The sequence below is a fragment of the Myotis nattereri genome (genome assembly GCF_964212035.1).
Source record: "Myotis nattereri genome assembly, chromosome: 4".
NCBI classification, from domain to species: Eukaryota; Metazoa; Chordata; class Mammalia; order Chiroptera; family Vespertilionidae; genus Myotis; species Myotis nattereri.
The window spans coordinates 12852158-12876121 of record NC_138079.1 but is presented as its reverse complement, the minus strand read 5'-3'; the positions used below and the strand labels follow the sequence as shown (position 1 = coordinate 12876121).

At 43.4% G+C, this 23964-nt stretch overlaps 1 protein-coding gene across 1 annotated transcript in view; it reads right to left on the bottom strand.

The window, feature by feature from the left end:
• The window catches only part of MARCHF6 (membrane associated ring-CH-type finger 6), a 71204-nt gene extending 50014 nt beyond the window's left edge, over nucleotides 1-21190 (bottom strand). Inside the window, exons 1-3 of the mRNA XM_081088710.1 lie at nucleotides 21081-21190; nucleotides 3356-3452; nucleotides 2489-2562 (exon numbers count right to left, since the gene is read on the bottom strand). Coding sequence (XP_080944836.1) covers nucleotides 2489-2562; nucleotides 3356-3452; nucleotides 21081-21099 — 190 coding nt within the window. The 5' untranslated portion in view covers nucleotides 21100-21190. The remainder of the gene's footprint in view (nucleotides 1-2488; nucleotides 2563-3355; nucleotides 3453-21080) is intronic.
• Between the last annotated feature and the right edge of the window lie 2774 nt (nucleotides 21191-23964).

The window sequence follows — 23964 nt, the reverse complement described above, 5'->3', positions numbered from 1 at the left end:
TATTCTCTCTCATCATTGATGTTTGTTTCTATCTCTCTATCCCTCTGCCTTCCTCTCTAAAATCAATAAAAATATATAAAAAAAAAAAAAAAAGAATAAACCCTCCTTCCAAACACAAGCCTTAGAAATAGTACTAAAAAGGCACAACAACCTGGCCCCTGGCAGTGTGGCTAAGTGAACTGAGCGTCATCCCATGCACCAAGAGGTCACTAATTCGATTCCCAGTCAGGGTATACGCTCAGGTTGCAAGCTCAATCCCAATAGGGGAAGTGCAAGAGGCAGCAGAGCTATGTTTCTATCTCCCTCTCTCTTCCTCGCTCTCTAAAAAAATCAATAAAAACATTCAAAAAAAGGCATAACAATCTGCAGGTCCATTTTGTGTAAAGCAAACAGACAACTGGCATTTGTTAGCCAACCATTTCTCAATTTTAGCACAATAGTTAACACTGCAAATGGTAAATTAAAGTCTTCCCAACTTTCTGTAACATGTTGTTCAATACACTCAGAGGAAGAGGTTGTGCCACGCTTTAGAAAGATTTCCAATGTAAACCACTGCTCTACCACAGGTATCTTCAAAAGAACACAGAAATAGATTGCCTCTTTCTCCAGTGAGGCCAAAACAAGAATTATGATATATATAAAGTTTTTTTTTAAATATCTAAAATTTATGAGAGCACTATAACAAAACTGTTCCCATCTACAAACATTAAGAAATAATTAACAAATAGCAACTTTTTACAACACACCCACAAAGATCCTTACTTTAAGATATTTGATATTTGATACATAACAAGTCATTAAACCAGTAAAAAAAGTTTTTGAGAAAGATAAAGAATACAGCATCTGTCAAATGAAAATTAAAATTTATGTGCCTCAAAGTAAAAAAGCTCACAAGTATTTCTAATCAAACTTTATAAAGATATTTAATTATTTAGTCTTACAGTTTACTATAGCTAAGCTGTTGAATTTTTATGCCCTACAAAAACTTAAAGACTATGAAACAACAGAATTAACATTTTGATGGTAATGAATATAAAGCTCCAAAAGTGAAACCGTAATGACTTTAATAAATTGTACTCTGGCCCTGGCTGGATAGCTTAGTTGGTTAGAGCAGTGGTCGGCAAACTTATTAGTCAACAGAGCCAAATATCAGCAGTACAACGATTGAAATTTCTTTTGAGAGCCAAATTTTTTAAACTTAAACTATATAGGTAGGTAAATTGTTATTAACTTAATTTGGGTACTCCTAAGCTGGCCTTTGCTAAAAACGTCCTCAATCTGAGGGGTCGACCTCAGCAAACGTACCCCCACTTCTTCTAACGCCACTTCTTCAAAATAGACTCGCCCAGGCCAAAAACCGACTTCTGCACATGGGCCACAAAGTTTCAATCGCACTGTATGTGCACACCCGCACGTGGTATTTTGTGGAAGAGCCACACTCAAGGGGCCAAAGAGCCGCATGTGGCTCGTGAGCCGTGGTTTGCCGACCACTGGGTTAGAGCATCCAACCAATATGCCAAGGTTTCAGATTCAATCCCTGATCAGGGCACACACAAGAATCAACCAATGAATTAAAACTAACACTAATTCACAGCATTTATACTCAGCAGCTCAAGATACTTAAAAACAAAAAACTTAAAACACAAAAAAACCTTTGGGGGAGGAGGGCAATGTACTAGGATCCCAGAATAAAAATCATGCTTTATATCCTTGATAATTTGCCAGTATAGTCTAAAATTCAGCAGTCGCCAGCCAGTGGTCTGTGAGGTCTGAAAGGTTGGTGACCGCTGCTCTAATTGTTTACAATGAACAATATTAAATATCAATCAACTGGTACAGAATTATAAAATGTAATTGAAATTTTAAAGACTTGCAAAATATTTACTACAGGCTTAGAAAATACTGAGCTTAAGAACACATTTTAAAAAGCAAGTTAAAACTTTGTTTTTATTATCATTATTATTCCAACCTATATACTTTTAACTCAAAAGATATCACAAATTTGAACAGTGATATGATAGTTGATAAAATCAAGGCGTCATTATTAATTCTGCTGAGTGACTGTTATTATAATTATGTGTTTTTTTTAAAGGAATCCTTACTTTTTAGAGATACTAAAATGTGTACTGGTGAAATTATAAATAATGGCATTTGCTTTAACACAATTAATGCCATGTAAAGACCATGACTTGAAAATGGGTCAAACTGATTGATGGGTACACGTGGACTCATTACACCTTTGCAAACATTTGAACTTGTCCATAATTTAAAAAAAAAATAAAAACAATAAAAAAGAAATACAACACAAATTAAATCAATATCTCCCATGTGTTAAAAGCAGCCATGTATTTTTTAAAGTATTTTCTAAAATACTATAGCAATACTTCCCATTACTATCAAAGAAAAACTAATTGAAAATAATCATTAAACACTTTCATGTGGCCAGTTACTACCCAAAAATGCAGTGAAAACTTCTAAAAGAACTTACTTGGTGTGAAAGCAAATCTGTGCTTGCATAATTCACAGTATTCTTTTCGACTGTGTTTCAGCCACTGAACTAAGCTGCAATTACAAATACACTCATAAGTATAGTATTTATAACAAGGAAACTTTAATGTTTCATTAAAAACTAATGTTCTGTTTTATTAAAACGCTACATTTCATGAAGCTTTTACAATTTTGACAATTTCAAATTTAAAATATTCCAAACTTTTAATAACAGATGCCTTCTACGGTAGAGAACAGTAACAGTAAAGATAAACCAATATGTATACCTACTATTAAAATGGTTAGATTAATTTAAATTGTAATATCCTCAAAGCTAACTGATTATAAGAAAATCTCCAAACATCAACACCAGTTTTAATACTGGTATCATAATACTGTCATCCTGAGGGCTAGGTCTGAATCCTGGTCTGTCACTAACTTCCTGGCTATGTGACAAAGAACTAGTTAGTTAACCTTTCTATGCTTCCATTTCTTCATCTGCATAGTAACAATAACTCCACCTCATGGTTTTGTTGTAAGGCTTAAATGAGAAAAGCACTGAGCACTACCTGGCACAAAGTATTTCATAAAGTAAGCTATTACCATGCCAGACAAAACTAGAAAACCTTAATACTTCCAACGAACAAAATAAGCCCTCCATGGTAGAAATAAACAGGTCTCACATATACCTGGAAAGAAATATTCCAAATTACATAGCATAGCAGTAAGGAATATGGGTAATTTCCAAATTTTCACAACAAAAAAAAATTTTAAATAACTAATTATAGGAAAGTTCATTCAAACAATCCCCCTTATATATGATGACAAAACTGAAGCTCAGACAAGATTTTCTACAAGGATTACTCACCATTCTTGATGGATAAACTTAATACTGCCAGTACATACACAAGGATGATAAAGAGGTTTCTCAGGTGTTCCTTCTGACCGACACACTCTACATATGTCTGTTAATAAAAAGGAAAACTTGAGTTATCTTTAGTTATAATTTAAAAAAATAGTATGCCCGGCAGGTATGGCTCAGCGGTTGAGTGTCAATCTATGAACCAGGATATCACGATTCAATTCCTGGTCAGCACACATGCCCGAGTTAGCAGATCAATGATTCTCTCTCATTACTGATGTTTCTATCCCTCTATCCCTCTCCCTTCCTCTATCTGAAATCAATAAAGCCATATTTTTTAAATAGAGCACCAAAAATTAAAATACTGCATGCTGCCCTAACCGGTTTGGCTCAGTGGATAGAGTGTCGGCCTGCGGACTGAAAGGTCCCAGGTTCGATTCCGGTCAAGGGCATGTACCTTGGTTGCGGGCACATCCCCAGTAGGAGGTGTGCAGGAGGCAGCTGATCAATGTTTCTCTCTCATTGATGTTTCTATCTCTCTATCCCTCTCCCTTCCTCTCTGTAAAAAAATCAATAAAATATATATTTAAAAATACAATAAAATACTGCATGCTAAATCAAGAACCTATCACTTAGTAAAACATTAATCAACAGCATGGAAAACCAAAAAAGTGTGATTAGAAAAAATATATATATATATGTAGATGTAGATATAGATATAGATATATAGATATAGTATAGATATATATAAAATCTTAAAAATTCCCTAACATGTAAGAAGGTCAATTGTTCCTTCGCTCTGTGAGTATATCAAACTTAAAAGTAACAGTTTTTATTTAAAACTGCTAATTTTTAATAAATGCTAAGTAGAAATATGCAATATCTAGTCACCATCAGTGTCCTAACAATTGAAAGTTAAGTCCACAGAGATCAAAGGGGAGGGAGTTTGGAGTGGACTGGATAAAAGAAGGTGAAGAGAGTAGCTAAAGAACATAAACACATAGGCCATGCACATAGACAACAGAGTGGTGAAGGTCAGGGGAGGGGTGGTGGGGGCTGGACGGAGGTAGGCAAAGGAGGTGGGGGAGGATGGAGGACATCTGTAATAGTGTCATCGACAACAACAACAAAAAAGAATATAAAAAGGATCTAACACCATAAAACTAAAAGTCAAAATAAAATCAACAGTTTACACTCTATATCTAAGGACTTAACATAGTAATAACAGTGGCAGCAGGGACTTCCCTTTAGCTTTACCCCACTCTACCAGAGGTGGAGAGAAAGACACCGGTGAGCACATGCGGTTGCGGGTAAGGGAGGAATACCCCAAGACCAAGATGGCAGGCCAGGGAGAGGCGAGCCAGAGGCCACCGTAAGCAGCCACAGGGACACAGGGCTACTGGCCGCAGTTACAGAGCAGCAGGTCATCCCTCACCCTCCCAACCATCACCCCAAGTATCTCTTGGGAACATTGGACCACCCTGGCGAGGAGACATCTCTTCTTCTCCATTACCTGATACAGTGGGGCTAGTTTAATTCGTTCAGAGACTGAGCTCGTTAAGGAGCTCGTTAACTCAAATTACTCTATCAACTCAATGCAAAAAATCGGCCGACAGACAGCTGGTATCTCAAAAAACTAGTCGGGACACTCGTAAGTCAAGGCCCCAGTGTACATAGGGAGAAGTAATCACACAGAAGGAATCACAACAGATCCATCAAGCTCTCACTCACTCCTCAATGCTCCTCCTGCAGGATCACCAACCAAAACCTGGTTGCAACAATCATCTTCTCTAGGATCTGCTGGGGTCAAGTGCCAACCCCAAGTGGGCAATCTGAGGGGCAACAGGCAGCGTGTACAAGGGACAGGAATTTAACGCAACCTTTTGATCTACTCGCACAGGGAACTCCTTAATGCAGAATAACTGCAATCCAAGCACATCACTAATGGATTTAAAGGGCCGCTGGCATTGGCTGGAACACCACTTGTCAAAGTTGAGGGATACTGAGCACTCGACATAACCTAAATAGTTAGCACACAAGTTCCTTCGGTTATCAATATGCGAGCCAAATCACTCTGCAAATGAAATGCCACACATTGCCACCCATGGTAATCCTGTCCCTGCCGGAGTCAGTAGGGTTGTCTAGACTAAGTCAAATAGCAGACTCCATTGTGGTGCCTTTCAGCTCACCTTTGGAACCAGACCTCTAGCTACCAACACCTGATGGGCTTTGGTTTCTTGGAAGCTGCCAGCGGATCACAGGAATAATGCTGGCAGTTTGCATCGTTTATAGTCAGAACTACCTGAGATCTGTACCTCTTCAAACCTCCTACTTTCTTTCACCTGCATCCTTGTTATTTAAAGTATTCTTGGCAAAAAACTTTCACGCTGGTCTGTCCTGCAGTAAGACTTTGAACTTCAGTGGTGCAATAGGAACAAACACCCTAGGCATTCCATCTAATCAGCCTCCGCAAAGTTCCGACACAAAAAACAGAACCATGGCCCTGACCAGTTTGGCTCAGTGGCTAGAGCGTTGGCCTGTGGACTGTGGAGACCCAAGTTCGATTCTGGTCAAGGGCATGTACTTTGGTTGCGGGCACATCCCCAGTATGGGGTGTGCAGGAGGCAGCTGATGGATGTTTCTAACTCCCTATTCCTCTCCCTTCCTCTCTGTAAAAAATCAATAAAGTATATTTTAAAAAAACCAAAAACAGAACCATGCTCCCATTCCAGGATACCTAGCGGCAGCGTCCAGGCAGCTCGCGCCCTGCTTTGAGCACTCTAATTTTCTCCAAGAACACACTTGAACACCGGGAAACTGCTAAGAGCCAGGAGAGCGGAGGCAGGGAGTGTGGATGGGACCAAGGCTCCTCAGCCACGGACCCGTGCCAGCAACCCAAGCTTGGCAATTTAACTGCACCAAATTCAATACCCTGCACTGAAGCCGGAATTACCCCAGCTGCCAGCACCAGATTTACTGTTCCTCCTTAAAAGATTTCAAGTGGCCTGGCCGGTGTGGCTCAGTGGTTGAGCTTAGACCTATGAACCAAAAGGTCACATTTCGAGTCCCAATCAGGGCATATTCCCAGGTTGTGGGCTCGATCCCCAGTGTGGGGCGTGCAGGAGGCAGCCAATCAATGACTCTCTTATCACTGATGTTTCTATCTCTCTCTTCCTCTCCCTCCCTCTCTGAAATCAATAAAAATATATTTTTTAAACAAAGATTTAAAATGGACTCATTCCAATTACAGGATATCAAAGGAGTCCAGTATTGTTTTCCACCACTGTAATTTGCACATCTGCTGACCCTCCTTGATTGGGATAGTTGATTATTAGGCTCCCTCTATGGAACCGAAACTGAATTCCCGATCACCATAAGGCACTACAAACTTCCATCTGAAGTAGCTGATAGGACCATGGGACGCTCCATCACCAGAGCTGCTGGTGCCTGTGGGCTTGGATTAGGTCTGGAATTATCAGTTATCCAGATGGAAGCAGAACATGCACTCAAAGCCATTCTCAATATGACCCAACCAGTCACAGTACTTGGATGCCCAGGGGTTAACTTCAGCGATAGGCCCAGGCTACTACTACAAGATTGGCAATATAGGGTGGGGTGGGTGCAAATGTGGGTGAGCCAGTCAAACATGGGGCCAAGTGGTTCCCTTGTCCTGTTTCTCCAGCCAGCTCTCAGGCAACTGTGGATGTAGGAAGTAGAGCACTGCAGTGACAGTGTAGCAAGGGGTGTCCTGTAGGCAGAGCACAGTGCAAAGGAAGCCAGCAGGACACTGTGGTCACTGGAATTTGAGTCGCCACATAGCCCTCCATAAACACGGTAAATGACCACAAATGCATCAATGGATTGGAACAGAGCAGGGATTATCCTTGTTGGCACACTACAGCCAGCAGGATGCAAGGACTATACTAAGAGCAATATCCACATGGGTGTGAACCATATTCTGGTGGGCTCCTCCTCTAATGTGGACTAGCCCCCATGAGGGCAATCCAGCCCCAGGAGGTTGGAAGGAATTGTGGCAAGGACCATCAATGGCCAGCTTGGAGGGAAGAGGGTGGAGACTCTGAGTCTCCACTTAAGGGGACTGAGGAACACACCTGAATAAGAGGAGACACCAATTTTTCAGAAGACTCAATCCTTCTGAATAAGCAAACACAATAAATCTAAATCAAGCCCCCAGACACTGCTTGAGTCCAGCGTAGAGCACTGGGACTCACACAGCCTCTGCAAGGTCAAAACTATTTTCATTTTAACAGTAAGATATTTTAACAGTCTGTCTTTTACTGTCATTGTCTTGCCAATGTACAGTGGAGTAGTCCAGATGCTACATGAGACAACTGATTGAATGAAGTCATAGATGAAAAAAAAATTCACCTGCCTCCCATTAAACCAGACATTTAATAGATTTACAAGTATAAAACAAACCCACTCTTCTCACCAATATGTTGGGTTTAGAATAGTTATTTTCATGAAAAAAAGTTTATATTAACACATGATATGTTAAATAAATTAATAAACATTTCCAATTTTTTGTTTTATTTTCTTATATGGAAAAGAAACGTTCTTAGTCTTAATGTTTTTAAGAATATAAAGAAATCCTGAAACCAAAAAAGTTCAAGAACCACCGCTCTATAGCAGTGGTTCCAATATTTTTTTGCCCTTGAAACCTTTGGGAAAAAATGAGAGAATAACTATGATTCTCTCAAAATACACACATACACAAATTTTTCATTATTTTGTCAGGGACTTCATAAACCTCCACTGAGCCTATAAAAGGAAAAATAAGAGAACATTAGACATCTAAATCACCTTGCTTTAGAACCACGGAAATCCTATATAATAAAAGGCTAACATGCAAATGACCAAATGGCAGAACAACCAGTCGCTATGACGTGCACTGACCACCAGGGGGCAGACGCTCAACGCAGGAGCTGCCCCCAGTGGTCAGTGAAGAAGCCTCTCCCACCTCCATGGCAGCGCTAAGGATGTCCCCCAAGGACTCCCAGACTGCGAGAGGGCGCAGGCTGGGCTGAGGGACCCTGCCCGCAACCCCACCCGGAGTACACAATTTTCGTGCACCAGGCCTCTAGTCTTTTACATAATTATAAAACAAAATTATATCAAAATGGAAAATAGGCAACCCCTAAATAAAAACAAACTATGCATATCAAGCTTAACTGCCGGGGTCCAGCCCCAGCAGGTCCAGGGGTCCCCAAAGGTGTGGACGGAGTCGGCGCAGAAGGAATGACACGGAGACAGCGTTCAGTTGATCAGCAGCCTAGCCAGGATCTCCAGCCAAGTTCTGGTCTGGAACTCCAGAGATGTTCTGCTTAGGATCTCCAGCCAGGTTCTGTGTCCATGGTCTCTTGCTAGGTTTTCCAGCCAGGTTCTCCAGGTTCTCCAGCCAGGTTCTGTAGCCAAGTTCCCTTGCTAGGTTCTCCAGCCAGGTTCTGTCCAGGTTCTCCAGCCAGGTTCAGTCACCAGGTTCTAGTCAGGTTCTCTTGCCAATTTCTGTAGTCAGGTTCAGTCCAGGATCTTTTGCCATGTTCTCTCACTAGGTTCTGTCTCTAGGTTCTGAGGCCAGTTTCTGTCCAGGATCTTTTGCCATGTTCTCTCCAGCGAAGTTCTTCTGTCTCTAGAGAACGTTCTGTGCAGGTTCTGTGCCTAGGTTCTGTCTCTCTCTCTGTCTCTTGCTGTCTTGTTACATCTGTATTTATACCAGTTGATTCAATCCTATCAATCTCTATTACAAAGGTTAGGGCGTTTCTTATCTCCATTCCAGGGAGTAAAGATTATGTAGCTTAAGCATGATTGTTCATAGTTAAAGTGATTAATTACCCGCCTGGCACTTAGTTAAGAGGTTTTATTCCCTCCCTAACTTCAGGGGAAAATCCCTGCCTGGGGAAACAACCTTTCTCAGAGACCTTGGTTAAAACACATAGTGCCAAGAAGGTGAGCAAACATTTTAAGAACAGTATGCCATATATGCCAGGTCCCTTGAAACAGCAAGGATGGACCGGCTCCCGGCAAATTCCCCCTTTTTTATTTTTTAAAAGCAGGCATTAAAAAGAAAAACCTGAAATGATCTCTTGTATCCATTTTCAGAGTAGGATTGGCGCTTTCCGCTATTACCTGAGTCCTGATCTATCACCCCAGGGAGAGCTTGCCAATCCTGCACTTTCCCGAGGGTGGAAAGGATGCAGTGGGGTTAAGGATAAGGCTCCTTGGGCCTACCTTCTCCCATGCCTCTACATTTACCTTTCTGGCACCTTTCCTTCCTCAGAAAAGCATGGACGTATTTCTTGTATAAAATGTTCCATCTGACTGGGAGTAACCTTAACTCCTCTGCTAGCAAGCATATGTGTTAAAAGATCAATACAGAGTCTTTTTTCTTTAGACTCAGTATGGCACATCTTCTTAATCTAAAGATCAATACAGAGTCTTCTTTCTTTGGACTCAGTATGGCACATCTTCTCAATCTAAGTTCTGTACTATACACCTTCTTACCCTACTTATCCTCTATAGGGGGGGACTGAAGTACCCTGGTGGAGTCCTATCCGTCCCGAATGTGGGGGTTCTCAATGGGGGGGGGGGGGGCGGCTTACCTAGGGGAATCCTGTTCCATGGGTTCCCAAAGGTGTGGACGGAGTCAGCGAAGACTATCCACCCTCTTCCTACGGTGGAGTCCTATCCATCCCGAGAGTGGGGCTTACCTAGGGGTCCCTGTTCGGGCGCCAGATGCCGGAGTCCAACCCCAGCAGGTCCAGGGGTCCCCAAAGGTGTGGACGGAGTCGGCGAAGAAGGAATAACACAGAGACAGCGTTCAGTTGATAAGCAGCCTAGCCAGGATCTCCAGCCAAGTTCTGGTCTCGATCTCCAGAGAGGTTCTGCTCTGGATCTCCAGCGAAGTTCTGGTTAGGATCTCCAGCCAGGTTCTGTGGCCACGTTCCCTCGCTAGGTTCTCCAGCCAGGTTCAGTAGCCATGTTCCCTCGCTAGGTTCTCCAGCCAGGTTCTGTCCAGGTTCTCCAGCCAGTTCAGTCACCAGGTTCTAGTCAGGTTCTCTTGCCAATTTCTGTAGTCAGGTTCAGTCCAGGATCTTCTGCCATGTTCTCTCCAGCAAAGTTCTTCTGTCTCTAGAGAACGTTCTGTGTAGGTTCTGTGCCTAGGTTCTGTCTCTCTCTCTGTCTCTTGCTGTCTTGTTACATCTGTATTTATACCAGTTGATTCAATCCTATCAATCTCTAGGGGTCCCTGTTCGGGCGCCAGATGCCGGGGTCCATTCCCAGCGGGTCCAGGGGTTCCCAAAGGCGTAGATGGAGTCAGCGAAGAAGGAAGGACATGGAGACAGTGTTCAGTTGATCAGCAGCCTAGCCAGGATCTCCAGCCAGGATCTCCAGCCAAGTTCTGGTCTCGATCTCCAGAGAGGTTCTGCTGTTTATTGTCTTGTTACATCCGTATTTATCCCAGTTGATTTTAATCCTGTCAATTTCTATTACAAAGGTTAGGGCGTTTCTTATCTCCATTCCAGGGAGTAAAGATTATGTAGCTTAAGCATGATTGTTCATAGTTAAAGTGATTAATTACCTGCCTGGCACTTAGTTAAGAGGTTTTATTCCCTCCCTAACTTCAGGGGAAAATCCCTACCTGGGGAAACAACCTTTCTCAGAGACCTTGGTTAAAACACATAGTGCCAAGAAGGTGAGCAAACATATTAAGAACAGTACGCCATATATGCCAGGTGTCTTGAAACAGCAAGCATGGACCGGCTCCCGGCACTTAACCACAGAAGGGAATTATTCTAGAGACTTTAAAACAGTAATCTGACCAATCATACATCCCTAGTAGGCTATATCTATATCCTAAGCTAGAAGGAACTGCTACAGAATTCAGTAATCATCAACTAATAACAACACTGAGTCATTTTAAAACTTGGAGGATAAAGACAATAAGCAGTATAATAGTGGTATTGTGATTACATGTTTAAGAAGTTATTTCTTAGAATATATATGTATTTACAGATGAAAAGATAGCGTATCTGAGATTTGCTTTAAAATAATCCAGTCGGAGGGGAGGAGGGAGAGAACGGTGAGATGAAAGAATTATCAGACATATGCTTGACTCTGTTGAATCTACATGCTGGTTATATGAAGGTTTATTAAATTAGTCTATTTTGTAAGTTTAAGAAATTTTACATAAAACCTTTTTTTAAAATAAGCAAACGTTAAGTATGCAATCTGCAAATATCACAGCTGAACTCTTATTTTACTAACATTACCAAGTCCAATTTTATCAATGAAGTTCTTTAGCAAGAGGGCTGAGCATTTGATTTATATAACACACACAATTTTGAAAATTCATGTTAGGAATTTTCTTATTTCACTGGTCATGTTTTTTAAAATGTAATAAAAATTTTCACTGGCTATATCTTCATCAGGGAAGAAAGCAGAATCAGGTTTAAATAATACCTGTCTCAACATTCCTAAAAGACTATTTCTGCACAACCAACAACCCAATTCTAATTTAAAATCATTTAATCTAAGTGTCTCGAATATGGAATTTGTTCTAAAGAACAATATCACAAATCTCTTTGGCAGTATCGACTGTTTTTTCCCCACATGTTGTGACTGAGTTTTGTTCAAGAGCACTTTATATATAAATATTCCCCTAAATGGAAAGGCAAAGATTGTTGGTGTAAATCAAATAGAATAGTGCTAAGCCCTAGCTATAATACTTGTAAGGCAAACATGCGGCTGTTTAGCAGGCCCTGAGCCCTGCTTAGACTGTGTCATGGGCATTTCCACACCTTATTAGGGAACTGGAGGCTAGGAAAGGCTGCTGAAAAGAGGCTGCACCTGCTTTTGCTCTATACCCCGAGCTGAATTTCTTTCGCTAATCTGTGTGTAGTCTAGAAGGAAGGGAAGCTCTTCCTGCCATTCCAAGTTCCAGAAGAAAAATCTGAAACAAGGCATAAATATGCAGAACTAAACATCTATTTTGGAAGATACATAAAAACTATTGCTACCTTTGGTGGGTCAGGGTTGGGAAAAAGAAGTCCTTTCCTTATTTTACATGTGTAATATCTATAGTATATATTGTGTATTATTTTACTATCTTACTTTTAAAATCAATAGTTTCCTATATAGTTATGTTCAAAAACATGTACGAGATTGTTCATAGCAGCACTATTCACAATACCTCCGAAGTGGAAACTACCATTCACACAATACTATATGGCATGAGAATAAACCAACTAAAACAACAAACAACAATTTGGATTTATCATACAAAGAATAACTACTATACAAATCCACATTTAAAAAGTTCAAAAACAGGAAAGACTAACATATATCATTAGAAGTCAGAATAGTGGATACCTCTAGGGGAAGGAGGCAGTAAAGACTACAAGAGAGAGCACTGAAGGCTCCAGAACAAAATGAAAGACGTACTTCTTCCTATTCTCCCTGCCAGGTACAGCTAAAAACCCAGGATATCCTATATAATAAAAGCCTAATATGCAAATCGACTAAACAGTGGTGGAACAACTGGTCATTTATGATGTGCACTGACCACCAGGGGACAGACGCTCAACACAGGAGCTGCCCCCAGCCCACAGGCCCCAGGCCAGCCAAGGTAAGTGCCAGCAGGGCCCCCCCCCCATCGCCCCGCCCATCACCCCAGAGAGGGAGGCAACCGGCGCCAGCAGTGGGGGGCAGGGCCGGCGAGCGGGCGGCGCCAGACCAGCCAAGGCAGGTGTCAGCAGGGGCCCCCCAGATCACCCCGCCGTTCGTCCCACAGATTGGCCCTGATTGCCAGCCAGGCCTAGGTTTCCCTACCCATGCACAAATTCCATGCACCAAGCCTCTAGTTATAAATAAAACAAACATAAGAAGACTCAAAAAGGTAAAGAGAAGGCAGACCAGCAAGGGAGCTGGAGACCCAGTGCCAATTAGTTCTCTGTGTTTGTGTTTTGCATCATATATCCTGGACTGATGGTGGAGGTGGAAAAAGCTAGTGTTTCTATTCTAGAAACATCGATGAGAGCAGACAGAAAATATCCCCCCCAAAAAAGCCTGCTCTCTCTAGCCAAAGGACCAGGAAAGGGGCCACCTAGCAGAAAATCTTCAGACAATAACTGCTGCTGTACCCCATCCAAACACCACCAAAAAAGAAGAAAAAATGTGGTCCTAACATCACCTCTATAAGCCAAGATTGAGTTAAGAGTAGACTTAGATTAGTTAACTCTATTTCAATTACTGAGACCCAACTAAATTATCAATCATGTTAGTGAATGAGGATTTAAACCTAACCCCCAATCCAAAGAGTGCTCCTTTCCACTTTATGTGATCGAGTTTACTTGAATTTTCCCCCCACAATTTAGTGTCAATATTCTTTATATTTTTACTATCTACTCCAACTTTATTTTATTTCCCCAAAAACATTGCACTATTGAAATAAGAATAAAAATAACTAGGTAATACAGCAGCTAATTAAAAAGCAGTTTTTTTCACCCTTGTTGGATGGTTCAGTTAGTTGATATTTCCATACACCAAAAGGTTCAATCCTGGTCAAGGCAGGTACAGGAGGCAACCAATTGATGTTTCACTCTCACAAAGATGTTTCTCTCACCGCTTCCTGTCTCTCCTAAATCAATTAAAATACACACACACACACACACACACACACACATATATATATATCTCCCTTCAGGTGAGGATTTTTTATGTTTTTAATTTTATTTTGAGAGGGAGAGGGAGAGATAGAAACATAAATGATGAGAGAGAATCATGGATCGGCTGCCTCTTGCATGGCCCCTATTGCGGATTGAGTTCACAAACCGCCCTGACAGGAACTGGAATCAAACTTGCAACCTATTGGTTACTGGGTCGATGCTCAACAGCTGAGCCACACCTGCCCGGCTAGGGTGAGGGTTTTTTTTTAAAAAAGCAGTTTTATCACTAATGAAGCTGGACAGTTTCGCATTTTACTAAATTCTCTCTTTGTGAATTATCTTTTAAAGTCTTTTGTCCAGCTTACTAATTGAGGTCTTAAGAAGAAAAGTCCTTCCCCACCCCCCCCCAAAAAAATCAGAAAAACATTTGAATAGATACTTTACCAAAAGGTACAGAAATGAAAAATTGCTTTAGTCATTAAGGAAATGCAAATTAAATCACAATAAAATGGCGATGGCTGCACAACATGACTGTATTTAATGTCATTGAATTATACACTTAAAATGGTTCAAATAGTAAATCTTATGTATATTTTACCACAATAAAAATCTTTTAATCATAGTAAGTAACACTATATACCTATTAAAATGACAAAAAAAACCACAACATACTCTTTTTTTTTTTTAAATACATTTTATTGATTTTTTACAGAGAGGAAAGGAGAGAGATAGAGAGTCAGAAACATCGATGAGAGAGAAACATCGATCAGCGGCCTCCTGCACATCTCCTACTGGGGATGTGCCCGCAACCCTGGTACATGCCCTTGACCGGAATCGAACCTGGGACCTTTCAGTCCGCAGGCCGACGCTCCATCCACTGAGCCAAACCGGTTTCGGCAACACAACATACTCTTAGCATAGGAACCAGCAATCCTATTCCTAGGTATTTAGCCTAGTAAAATGAAAATGTATGTTAACACAAAAGTCTGTATGAATACAGTGTATTCTGGAAACAAAGGGCCCAAACATTCTACACCTAGGGAATGGGTAAACAAACTGTGGCACATCCCTATAAGAAAACACTAAGCAATAAAAAGGAATGAACTACTGATACATGCAACAATGTGAATAAATCTCAAAAGCATTTTGTTAAGTAAAAGAAGCCAGTCTAAAAGAGCTACATACTGTACGGTTCCACTTATGACATTCTGGAAGAGGAAAAACTACACAAACAGATCAGTGGCTGCCAGGTCTAGACTGAACTGTGTTGTTTCTCCCACCACTACAAAAATTCATTATGTTGAAATCCTGACCCCCTGATACCTCAGAATGACTGTGTATTTGAAAACAAGGTCTTTAAGAGAGGTAATTAAGTTTTAAAATGAGGTCATTAGGATGGGTCCTGACCCAATATGATTGGTGCCTTTATAAAAAGAGGAGATTAGGACACATACACACACAGAAGGAAAACCATGTGAAGACAGGGAAAACACAAAAAGTCTGCAAGCCAAGAAAAGGAGTTTCAGAAGAACCCAATCCTGCTATACCATTTTCTGTTTTTTATTTATTTTTTATTGAATTTATTGGGGTGACATTGGTTAATAAAATTATATAGGCTTCAGGTGTACAATTCTATAATACATCTTCTATATACTGTATTGTGTGTTCACACCCAAGTCAAGCCTCCTTCCATCACCATTTATTCCCCCTTATCCTCTTCTACATTCCCCCCACCCCCCTTCCCCTCTGAAAATCACCATACTATTCTGTGTCTATGTGGGGCTTTGTTTTATTTTACTTAATCCCTTCACCTTTTTCACCCAGCCTCCCAACCATCCTCTCCTTCAGACAACTGTCATTCTGTTTTCTGTACCTAAGAATCTGTTTGCTAGTTTATTTTGTTCACTAGATTGCATACATACATGAAACCATATGGTATTGCCTTTCTCTGGCTTATTTCACTCTCCAGGTCCACCCATGCTGTCCCTAAAGGTAAAATTTCCTTCTTTTCAAATTTAAGCCAATTAATTTTTAAATAACATTTTCCATTGTATAAATGTGCCACAGCTTTTATTCATTTAGTTACTGATGAGCTCTTAGACTGCTTCCAAATTTTGGCTATCTATACTAATAATAGCCTAGGTGGCGTCAAGCCCTCACCCATCACGCCCTAATGTCATCACAAGATAGCCGTCACAAGATGGCTGCACACACAGCAGAGGCAGGGCCCAGTGGCCGCTCCGCACTGTGAGGCCTGGGGGTCCCGTGGCTCCCCGCAGCACGGAGGAGGCTGGTCCCTGAGGCAGGGGAGGGCAGTTGTGATCAGGCCGACAGGGGAGCAGTTAGACATCAATCAGGCTAGCAGGAAAGCAGTTAGGGGCAATCAGGCAGGCAGGCAGGCGAGCGGTTAGGAGCCAGCAGTCCCAGATTGTGAGAGGGATATCCGACTGCAGGTTTAGGCCTGAACCCACAGGAATCGGGCCTAAACCAGCAGTCAGACATCCCCTGAGGGGTTACAGATTGGAGAGGGTACAGGCTAGGCTGAGAGACACTGCCCCCCCCCCCAGGAGCACGAATTTCATGCACTGGGCCTCTGTTGTAAATAACGCAGCAATGAACATAGCGGTGGCATATATACTTTTGAATTAGTGTTTCAGATTTTTTAGGATATATTTCCAGAAGTGAAATCACTGGGTCTCCTGCTTATTCCTTAATCTCAAACTTCTAGCCTCCAGAACTGTAAGAAAATTAACTTCTGCTACTTAAGCCCACCCAGTCTGTGGTACTTTGTTATGGCAACACTTGCAAACTAATACAATGTCTGAAACTGAACTTCTGTCTTCTTATTCACAGCTGATGAAACTACACTAGAAATCAATGAATTTCTTTTTGTTAATCCTCACCAGAGGATATGTTTTCTATTGCTTTTTTTTTTTTTTTTTCGGGGTGGGGGGGTGGGGGGGGAGGGAGGGAGGGAAACATCGGATGTGAGAGAGACACATCAATTGGTTGCCTCCCACACATGCCCCAACCAGGGCAGGAATGGAACCTACAACCCAGGTACGTGCCCTTGACTTTTAAAACTCAAGACCAGGGGTTCTCAAACTACCGCCCACGGGGCACCGCCGAAAACATTTTTCCCGCCTGCTGGGTGTTTTTGCCGCTGCTGCCTGTTGCTTAGCAGCCAACTCCTCCCGGCACGCAGTGCACACGTGTGGAATGTGCGCTGCACTCGCACTCTCCGACTCCCCTCCTTCTCTGTCTCTCCACTCCTCCTCTCAGTCTCGGGTGTGATCAGACGAGTCACGAGCTTGCCTGTGCAGAGCCTGCTGCTGCCTGAGGACCGAGGTAAGAACAAGTTAGGATTTTTTTTTTTTTTTTTGAAGTTAGGGGGTCTATCTTTTTTTTTTATTTTGCAGTTAGTAGGGCCTTTTTTTTTCAAGTTAGGAGAGCTTTTTTTTTTTTGAAATTAGGAGAGCCTTTTTCTTTGAAGTTAGGAGAGCCTTTTTCCAGAATGAAACATCTGAAATCTCCAACCAGATCTAGACTAACTGATGCACACTTGCATCACTTGTTACGACTAGCAGTGACAAATATGAAACCGGACATTGATCATCTCATTAGCCAAAAGCAGGCCCATAGTTCCCATTGAAATACTGGTTAAGTTTGTGGATTTAACTTTACTTGTTCTTCATTTTAAATACTGTATTTGTTCCCGTTTTGTTTTTTTACTTCAAAATAAGGTATGTGCAGTGTGCATAGGAATTTGTTCATAGTTTTTTTTTAAACTATAGTCCGGCCCTCCAACGGGCTGAGGGACAGTGAACTGGCCCCCTGTTTAAAAAGTTTGAGGACCCCTGTTCTAGAGAGACAATAACTAGCTATCTGGTTCTGACAACTTATCCACTTAACTCATCCAAGTCACCTCAAGTTTTCCCAAAGCAAATACAGAACAGGACCAATCGCAATACACTTCAGCTTCATACCTCCCCAATGACTGTTTCATAACGCATGAAGAACAACTGCTTTGGCCCTGGCCGATTTTTCTCAGTAGTTAGAGAATCAAAGGGTTCCAGGTACAATTCCCAGTCAAGCACTACCTCAGTTCAATCCACTGTCTGGGTGTAAACAGAAGCAACCAATCAATGTTTCTTTCTCTCATCGACATTTCTCTCTCTCTCCTCCTCCTTCCTCCCCTTCATTCTCTCTAAAAAATATGGAAAAATATCCTCAGGTGAGGGTTTAAAAAAAGAACAATTGCTTTGGCAGTTAAAAAAAAAAAAAAACACTGATAAGATTGTTTTTTATGTTCTGCTAGCATAAGGAATAATTTAGCAAAATGAAAAAAAAAAATCAGTTCTATGTACCACTGGGCTGAAATGAGAGCAGTCTACCATATGAGAGTTAGATACATCAATACTAGCTTGCAACATCTATCCCAATAGTGTGGTGCTTTTTCCTGCCCGGCAGGTGTGGTTCAGTAGTTAAGGGTCAACCTATGAACAAGGTGGTCTCTCTTCATTCCCTGTCAGGGAACATGCAGGGGTTTCAGGCTCCATTCCCAGTGAGGGGCATGCAAGAGACAGCAGATCAATGATTCTCTCTCATCATTGATGTTTCTATCTCTCTCCCTCTCCCTTTCCCTCTGTGAAACCAATTTAAACAAATAAGAAAAGGAAGGAAGGAAGGAAGGAAGGAAGAAGGAAGGAAGGAAGGAAGGAAGGAAGGAAGGAAGGAAGGAAGGAAGGAAGGAAGGAAAGAAAGAAAAGGAAGAAAGAAAGAAGATTCCCCCCCACCCCCACCTTGCACTGCAGGATCAGACTCCTAATCCTAAAATGAGGAAGCTGCATATCTAGTCTCCCCCAGCTCTAAAGTTTAAAGATGTGATTTTGGATAACAGTTTATGTAATACATCTGCACTCATACAAACATAAGAATGACTCACCCATCCTCTGTATTATGAAAATAGGTTATAAACCTGTTGATTTTACAAACATAAAATTTAACACACTAAACACTTTTGAGATCTCTAAAATCTAGTAAATAATATGAAAGGGCAAAATCCATTTGGCAAATAATCAATTTTCTAACAGAATTCAGTATTGCTTACTATAAATACAAAACATTCTGAGCACTATAACATCATATATGGTGCCACTAGAGGCAAGCAAATGCTATTTTTAAAAGAGAAGAGTTACACTGTTTGCAAGGTTGATATTTTAGTAGCATTCTTATTCTCTTTGTTCAGATTAACATATTAAAAATAGAAAAGTAAACATCATCATCAGTGTTTTAATAAGGGGTGACAGATTAAAATATTTTAAAATTTTCTTTGTTTAGCCACATTTTCCAAATCTACTAAACGACGATTTCTTTTGTAATCAGGTAAGAACCCAATCCATTTTCTTAATATAAGAAATCATCTGTATTTTATTTAGCAAATAGAACAGTTGTTTGCAAGTCTTTTGCACCTTGACTAGCATTTTTACCATGACATTCTTTCCTTCCAGTGTTTTTTCCAAGTTCAGTTAAAATTCATTTTGAAAATTTCAATTTTAAAATTTCACAAAAGTAGGCAAGAGAAGTATTAAAATTCATTTTCACTTAATGACTGGCGGTTCCATAAAGCAAATACAAAATAAAGTTCTATCAAACACCTAAGGCCTGATAAAAGGAAAACTCTATAATCAGAATATCTAGGCTTCAAATCTGTCTCTTCCTGGGTGTGCAACTTGAAAACCCTATTAAAATACCCAAGCCCGGATTTCCCCGTCTATAAAGGAGAATGCCTACCTCCCCCACATAGCTCCTGTGAAGATCAAGTGTGAGTGCCTGCGAGTGTGCTCTGCAAACCGCGCTGTCACATGCAATGTTACCACAGAGGAGGTCCTCGCTGATTATCAAAGGAAAGGCTTCTTTAAAGGAAGGTGAGTCGAGTTCTAGCAACTCGTGACATACTCAGACAATGTCAAACTCTGTATCGCTCCCGATTCCATGCCGTGACAGCGCTCCCAGATCTTCACCTAAAACCACCGAGATCGCGGTTCATCAGGTGGAAAGCTGTTCCTCATGTCCCCACATACGTATGCCCAAAACATAAGTGCATCGTCACCCACAACCAAAACATCAAGAAACAGGGTAATTGAGGCATTTCCTCTAGACATTTTCTAAATTGACCGACTCTTTTGAAAATATATATATAAAACTGCTTAAAAAGAACCTACGATATTCGGCCTCCGGGTAAACAAACGCGTTTCCATCACCGGATGTGTCTGCCTAGGTATTCCGTGTACAAAGCTCAGCTCGTTCCGAGGCCGTCACAGCCCAAACACGCGCACGCCGAGCCCGGGCCCTGCTGTCAGGGGCTAAACACCGGACAAACCGCCGCAAAACAAAACCACCCTAACGAGCCGGGCTCCCCGAACGGCCTCGCTCGCGGGGCCTTCCTCTTCCTCGTTTTTGTAAACAAACTCGACGGGGACCGGCGGGCGGAGGGCAAGGGTTTTAAACCGGGGTCAGTGGAGTTCACGCCACTCGGCCGTCACCTGGCGGGGTGTTTTTCGCCAAGTTTCAGAGGCAACAAAGAAGTTTTGTCGCGAGGGAGGCAGGGCCGGCACAGCGATGGGCACCACGACAGGAAAGAAAGACAAAACCGAGGGAGGGGAGGGCGTGGGAAACGCCCCCACACTCGGAGCCGCCGCCGCCGCGTCCCCGCCGCCCGGGGCCTGGCGGGAGGCAGGGGGCGGGGAGGCGGACCAGCCTCGGTCCCGCAGCCCAGACGCCCCCGGCCCCGCAGCGTCCGGACTTCCGCGCGCGGGCGGGAAACGGCGGGGGGCGCCGAGGGGTCACCTTCCCCCGCCGCCGCGGCCCACCGCCCCTCGCGCCCACTGCTCCGCGGGCCAACGGCTCGGGCGCCGGCCCCGCCGCGGGCCCCGCGCGCCCCCGCCCGAGGGGAGGCGCCCCGCCGCACTCCTCGAGCGCCGCGGACCGGGTGCGGGCCGGCGGAACCCGGGCGCCGGTGCAAGGGCGCGGACGCCGCGACTTACCTTCCTCGGCGGTGTCCATCTTGTCTGGCGGGGCGGCGGTGACGCAGCCGCGAGGCTCCCGCGGCGGAGGCCCGAGCCTTCCGTCTGGGGCGGGGAGGGCGGGGAGGAGAGAGGAGAGAGCGGAGCCGGCCCGGGCAGGTGCGTGTGCTCAGGTGCGAGCGAGGAAGCGAGAGGAAGGAGTGTCGGGGAGAGGGAGAGGGAGAGGCTGACAGAAAGCGGGCGAGAGCGGGAGGGGGAGGGGCTGGGAGGCCCGAGGGGCGAGGCCTGGGCGGGGCGACGGCCGGAAGGGGCGGGGCCTCTCCCAACGACGGGGGCCGTCACTTCCGGAGGGGACCCTGGGGCGAAGGGGGCGGATACTGGCCGGGCCAGAGTTCCTGATCAGGGACGCGGGTGCCTTGTCCCGAGCGTGGTGCGGGGCCGTGGGGCTGTAACTAGGAGGGAACTGAACTGGTGGCCCCTGGGGAGGCGACAGAGAACGCGAAGGGGGAGCGCGGCGTGGGCCGTCCCTGGGGCGCCTGAGAATTCCCCGGTTCGGCCCGGCTGCTGTTGCTCGCTGGTTGAGTGTCCACCTCTGAACCAGGAGGTCCCGTGGGGGGGGCCGGAGGGGGGTCTGGGCTGGGGGCCTGCGGGAGACAGCCGGTCAGTGATACTCTCTCATCAGTGATGTTTCTCTCTCCCCCCCCCCCCTTCCCTTCCTCTCTGAATTCAATAAAAATATATTTGAAAAGAAAAAAAGAGTTACTTGGGTGCTTGTGAAAATAAGGATTCTGCACCCTCCTGCCACCCCGCGCCCCCACCCCCTCGGAGATTCTGGGCCCAGGAAGGTGCTTTTTTTTTTTTTTCCGAACCTGGGCAGTTCTGATGCTCCTTTTGAGGAAGCACTAAAACAGCGATTTTCAACCTCTCTGATCTCATGGCACACGTAAACTGATGACTAAAATTCCGCGGCACACCAAAAAATAGGTTTTTTGCCAATCTGATCCAAAAAATAGGTGTATTTTTTATTCATTCACACCATACGGCTGTTGTCATTTTTTTTTTATTTGACAATCTAAGGGGGGAAGAGGTCAATGCCCCTGACTAAATTGTCCGGTACTGCTTTTTTTTTTTTTTTTTTTTTTTAATACTGTGTCCCTGGCCAGGTAGCTCAGCTGGTTGGAGCATGGTCCCATACACCAAGGTTGCAGACTCAGTCCTGGGTAGGGCACGTACAAGAACCAACCAATGAAAGCATAAATAAGTAGAACAGCAAATCGATGTTTCTCTATCTCCTCTCTCTAAAATCATTTTTTTTTAATTATTGCAGTACACCGAATTTCCCTGTACTGAAATATCTCTGAAATGTAAGAGGAAGTGCTAAAATATCGCTGACAGTAAGACAAGCACTAACCTTACCAAGATTCCACCCAGGGAGGCTTCTGCTTGGGTTGGAAGGACCACGCCTATAAACCACGTAGGCTGGGGATTGAAACGTGAACCTGAAAGAAATAGGTTCAGCTGTGGCCAGGGCTTGATATACGTACTGAGTTATGGACGCTTACTTGGCCAGAGCTAAATTGCTTCAGCCGGATGAAAGGTTGAGCTCTGCCTCCATCATTACACTGCCTTTCCTTGTGATCTTGGCTTTTTCTCTAAGTGGAAAACTATTTAGAAAATACAGATTATAGCCCTGGCCGGTGTGGCTCGGTTGGAGTATCATCCTGTACACAGAAAGGTTGTGGGTTCGATTCCTGGTCAGGGCACATACCTAGGTTGTGGATTTGATCTCGGTTCGGGGTGTGTATGGGAAGAGGGATCGATCTTCCTCACATCAATGTTTCTTTCTCTCTCTCCCCCTTCACCTCTCTAAAGTCAATAAACATATCCTCAGGTGAGGATTGGGAAAAAAGAAAATGCAGATTAGAAAGGCCACCACCATAGAATTGCCTGAGTAGAAAAGCAAAGATGTCTCTAACCCCAACAAAAAAAATATTTTAAACAATATGCAGATAGATCCAAGAATGCTAGCAAACATTTTTCCCATCTGTGTGAGCGAAGCAATTGGGAAGGCCCCTCTCCCAAGCCTCATCTATCAGAGCAAGACTTAGAATAAAGGTAATGAAATGGAGTCCTCCAAAATGAGAGCAGCCCTCGAAGTCTAATGTCACTGATTTGACTAATGTTAGCCACGACAGGAAAGCAAGTTCTTGACACAATAATGAAGACTCACTGTTTTCAATGACTGACCTTGAGAAATGAGCACATTTAACCCTTTTGTGTTGAATTTGAAGGAGGCTGTCTCCAACCCTCATCCCCCACACCCAACCCCAACTTGAGCCCCCCCCTCCCCCCCGCCTCCCCTGCCCCACCCATGAGAGCTTACAACCCTGTAAAGTCTGTGGCAGAGCACCTCTCTCTCACCTCAGGTCAAAGGCACACAGCTGAGGGCCACCAGACCAAGTCTCAGATGTTGGACAGCATGGGGGAAAGGACTCTGAGGGAAAGATGGACTGTAGGATTTACTGAAGGAAGTACTAGCATTTCAAGGCAGGTATGTGAACCTCCAGGAGCAGAACCCAGTTAGGATTGTGTGTGTATGTGGTGGGCGGTGGAGGGCTCCTTCCTTTAGTCTTTAGGTGTCTAACTTAGTGATGCTCAAAGGAAAGTTACCTCTAGAATTGAAAATTGCCCCAATCTTTTCTTCATTTGGTGGTCAAATACAAGAATACTAAACCAACATTTGTTGAGTCCCTGCTGTGTGCCAAGAACTGGCCTTCACAACATCCCTTTGAGATTCAGAAGTCGGTCACAGCTCTCTTGGTTGCCATTGAAAGGAGCCCAACTAACTGGTAGACAAAAGGGAGGAATGAATAAACTGTCCCAAAAGAAGTGGTCCACTGGACCC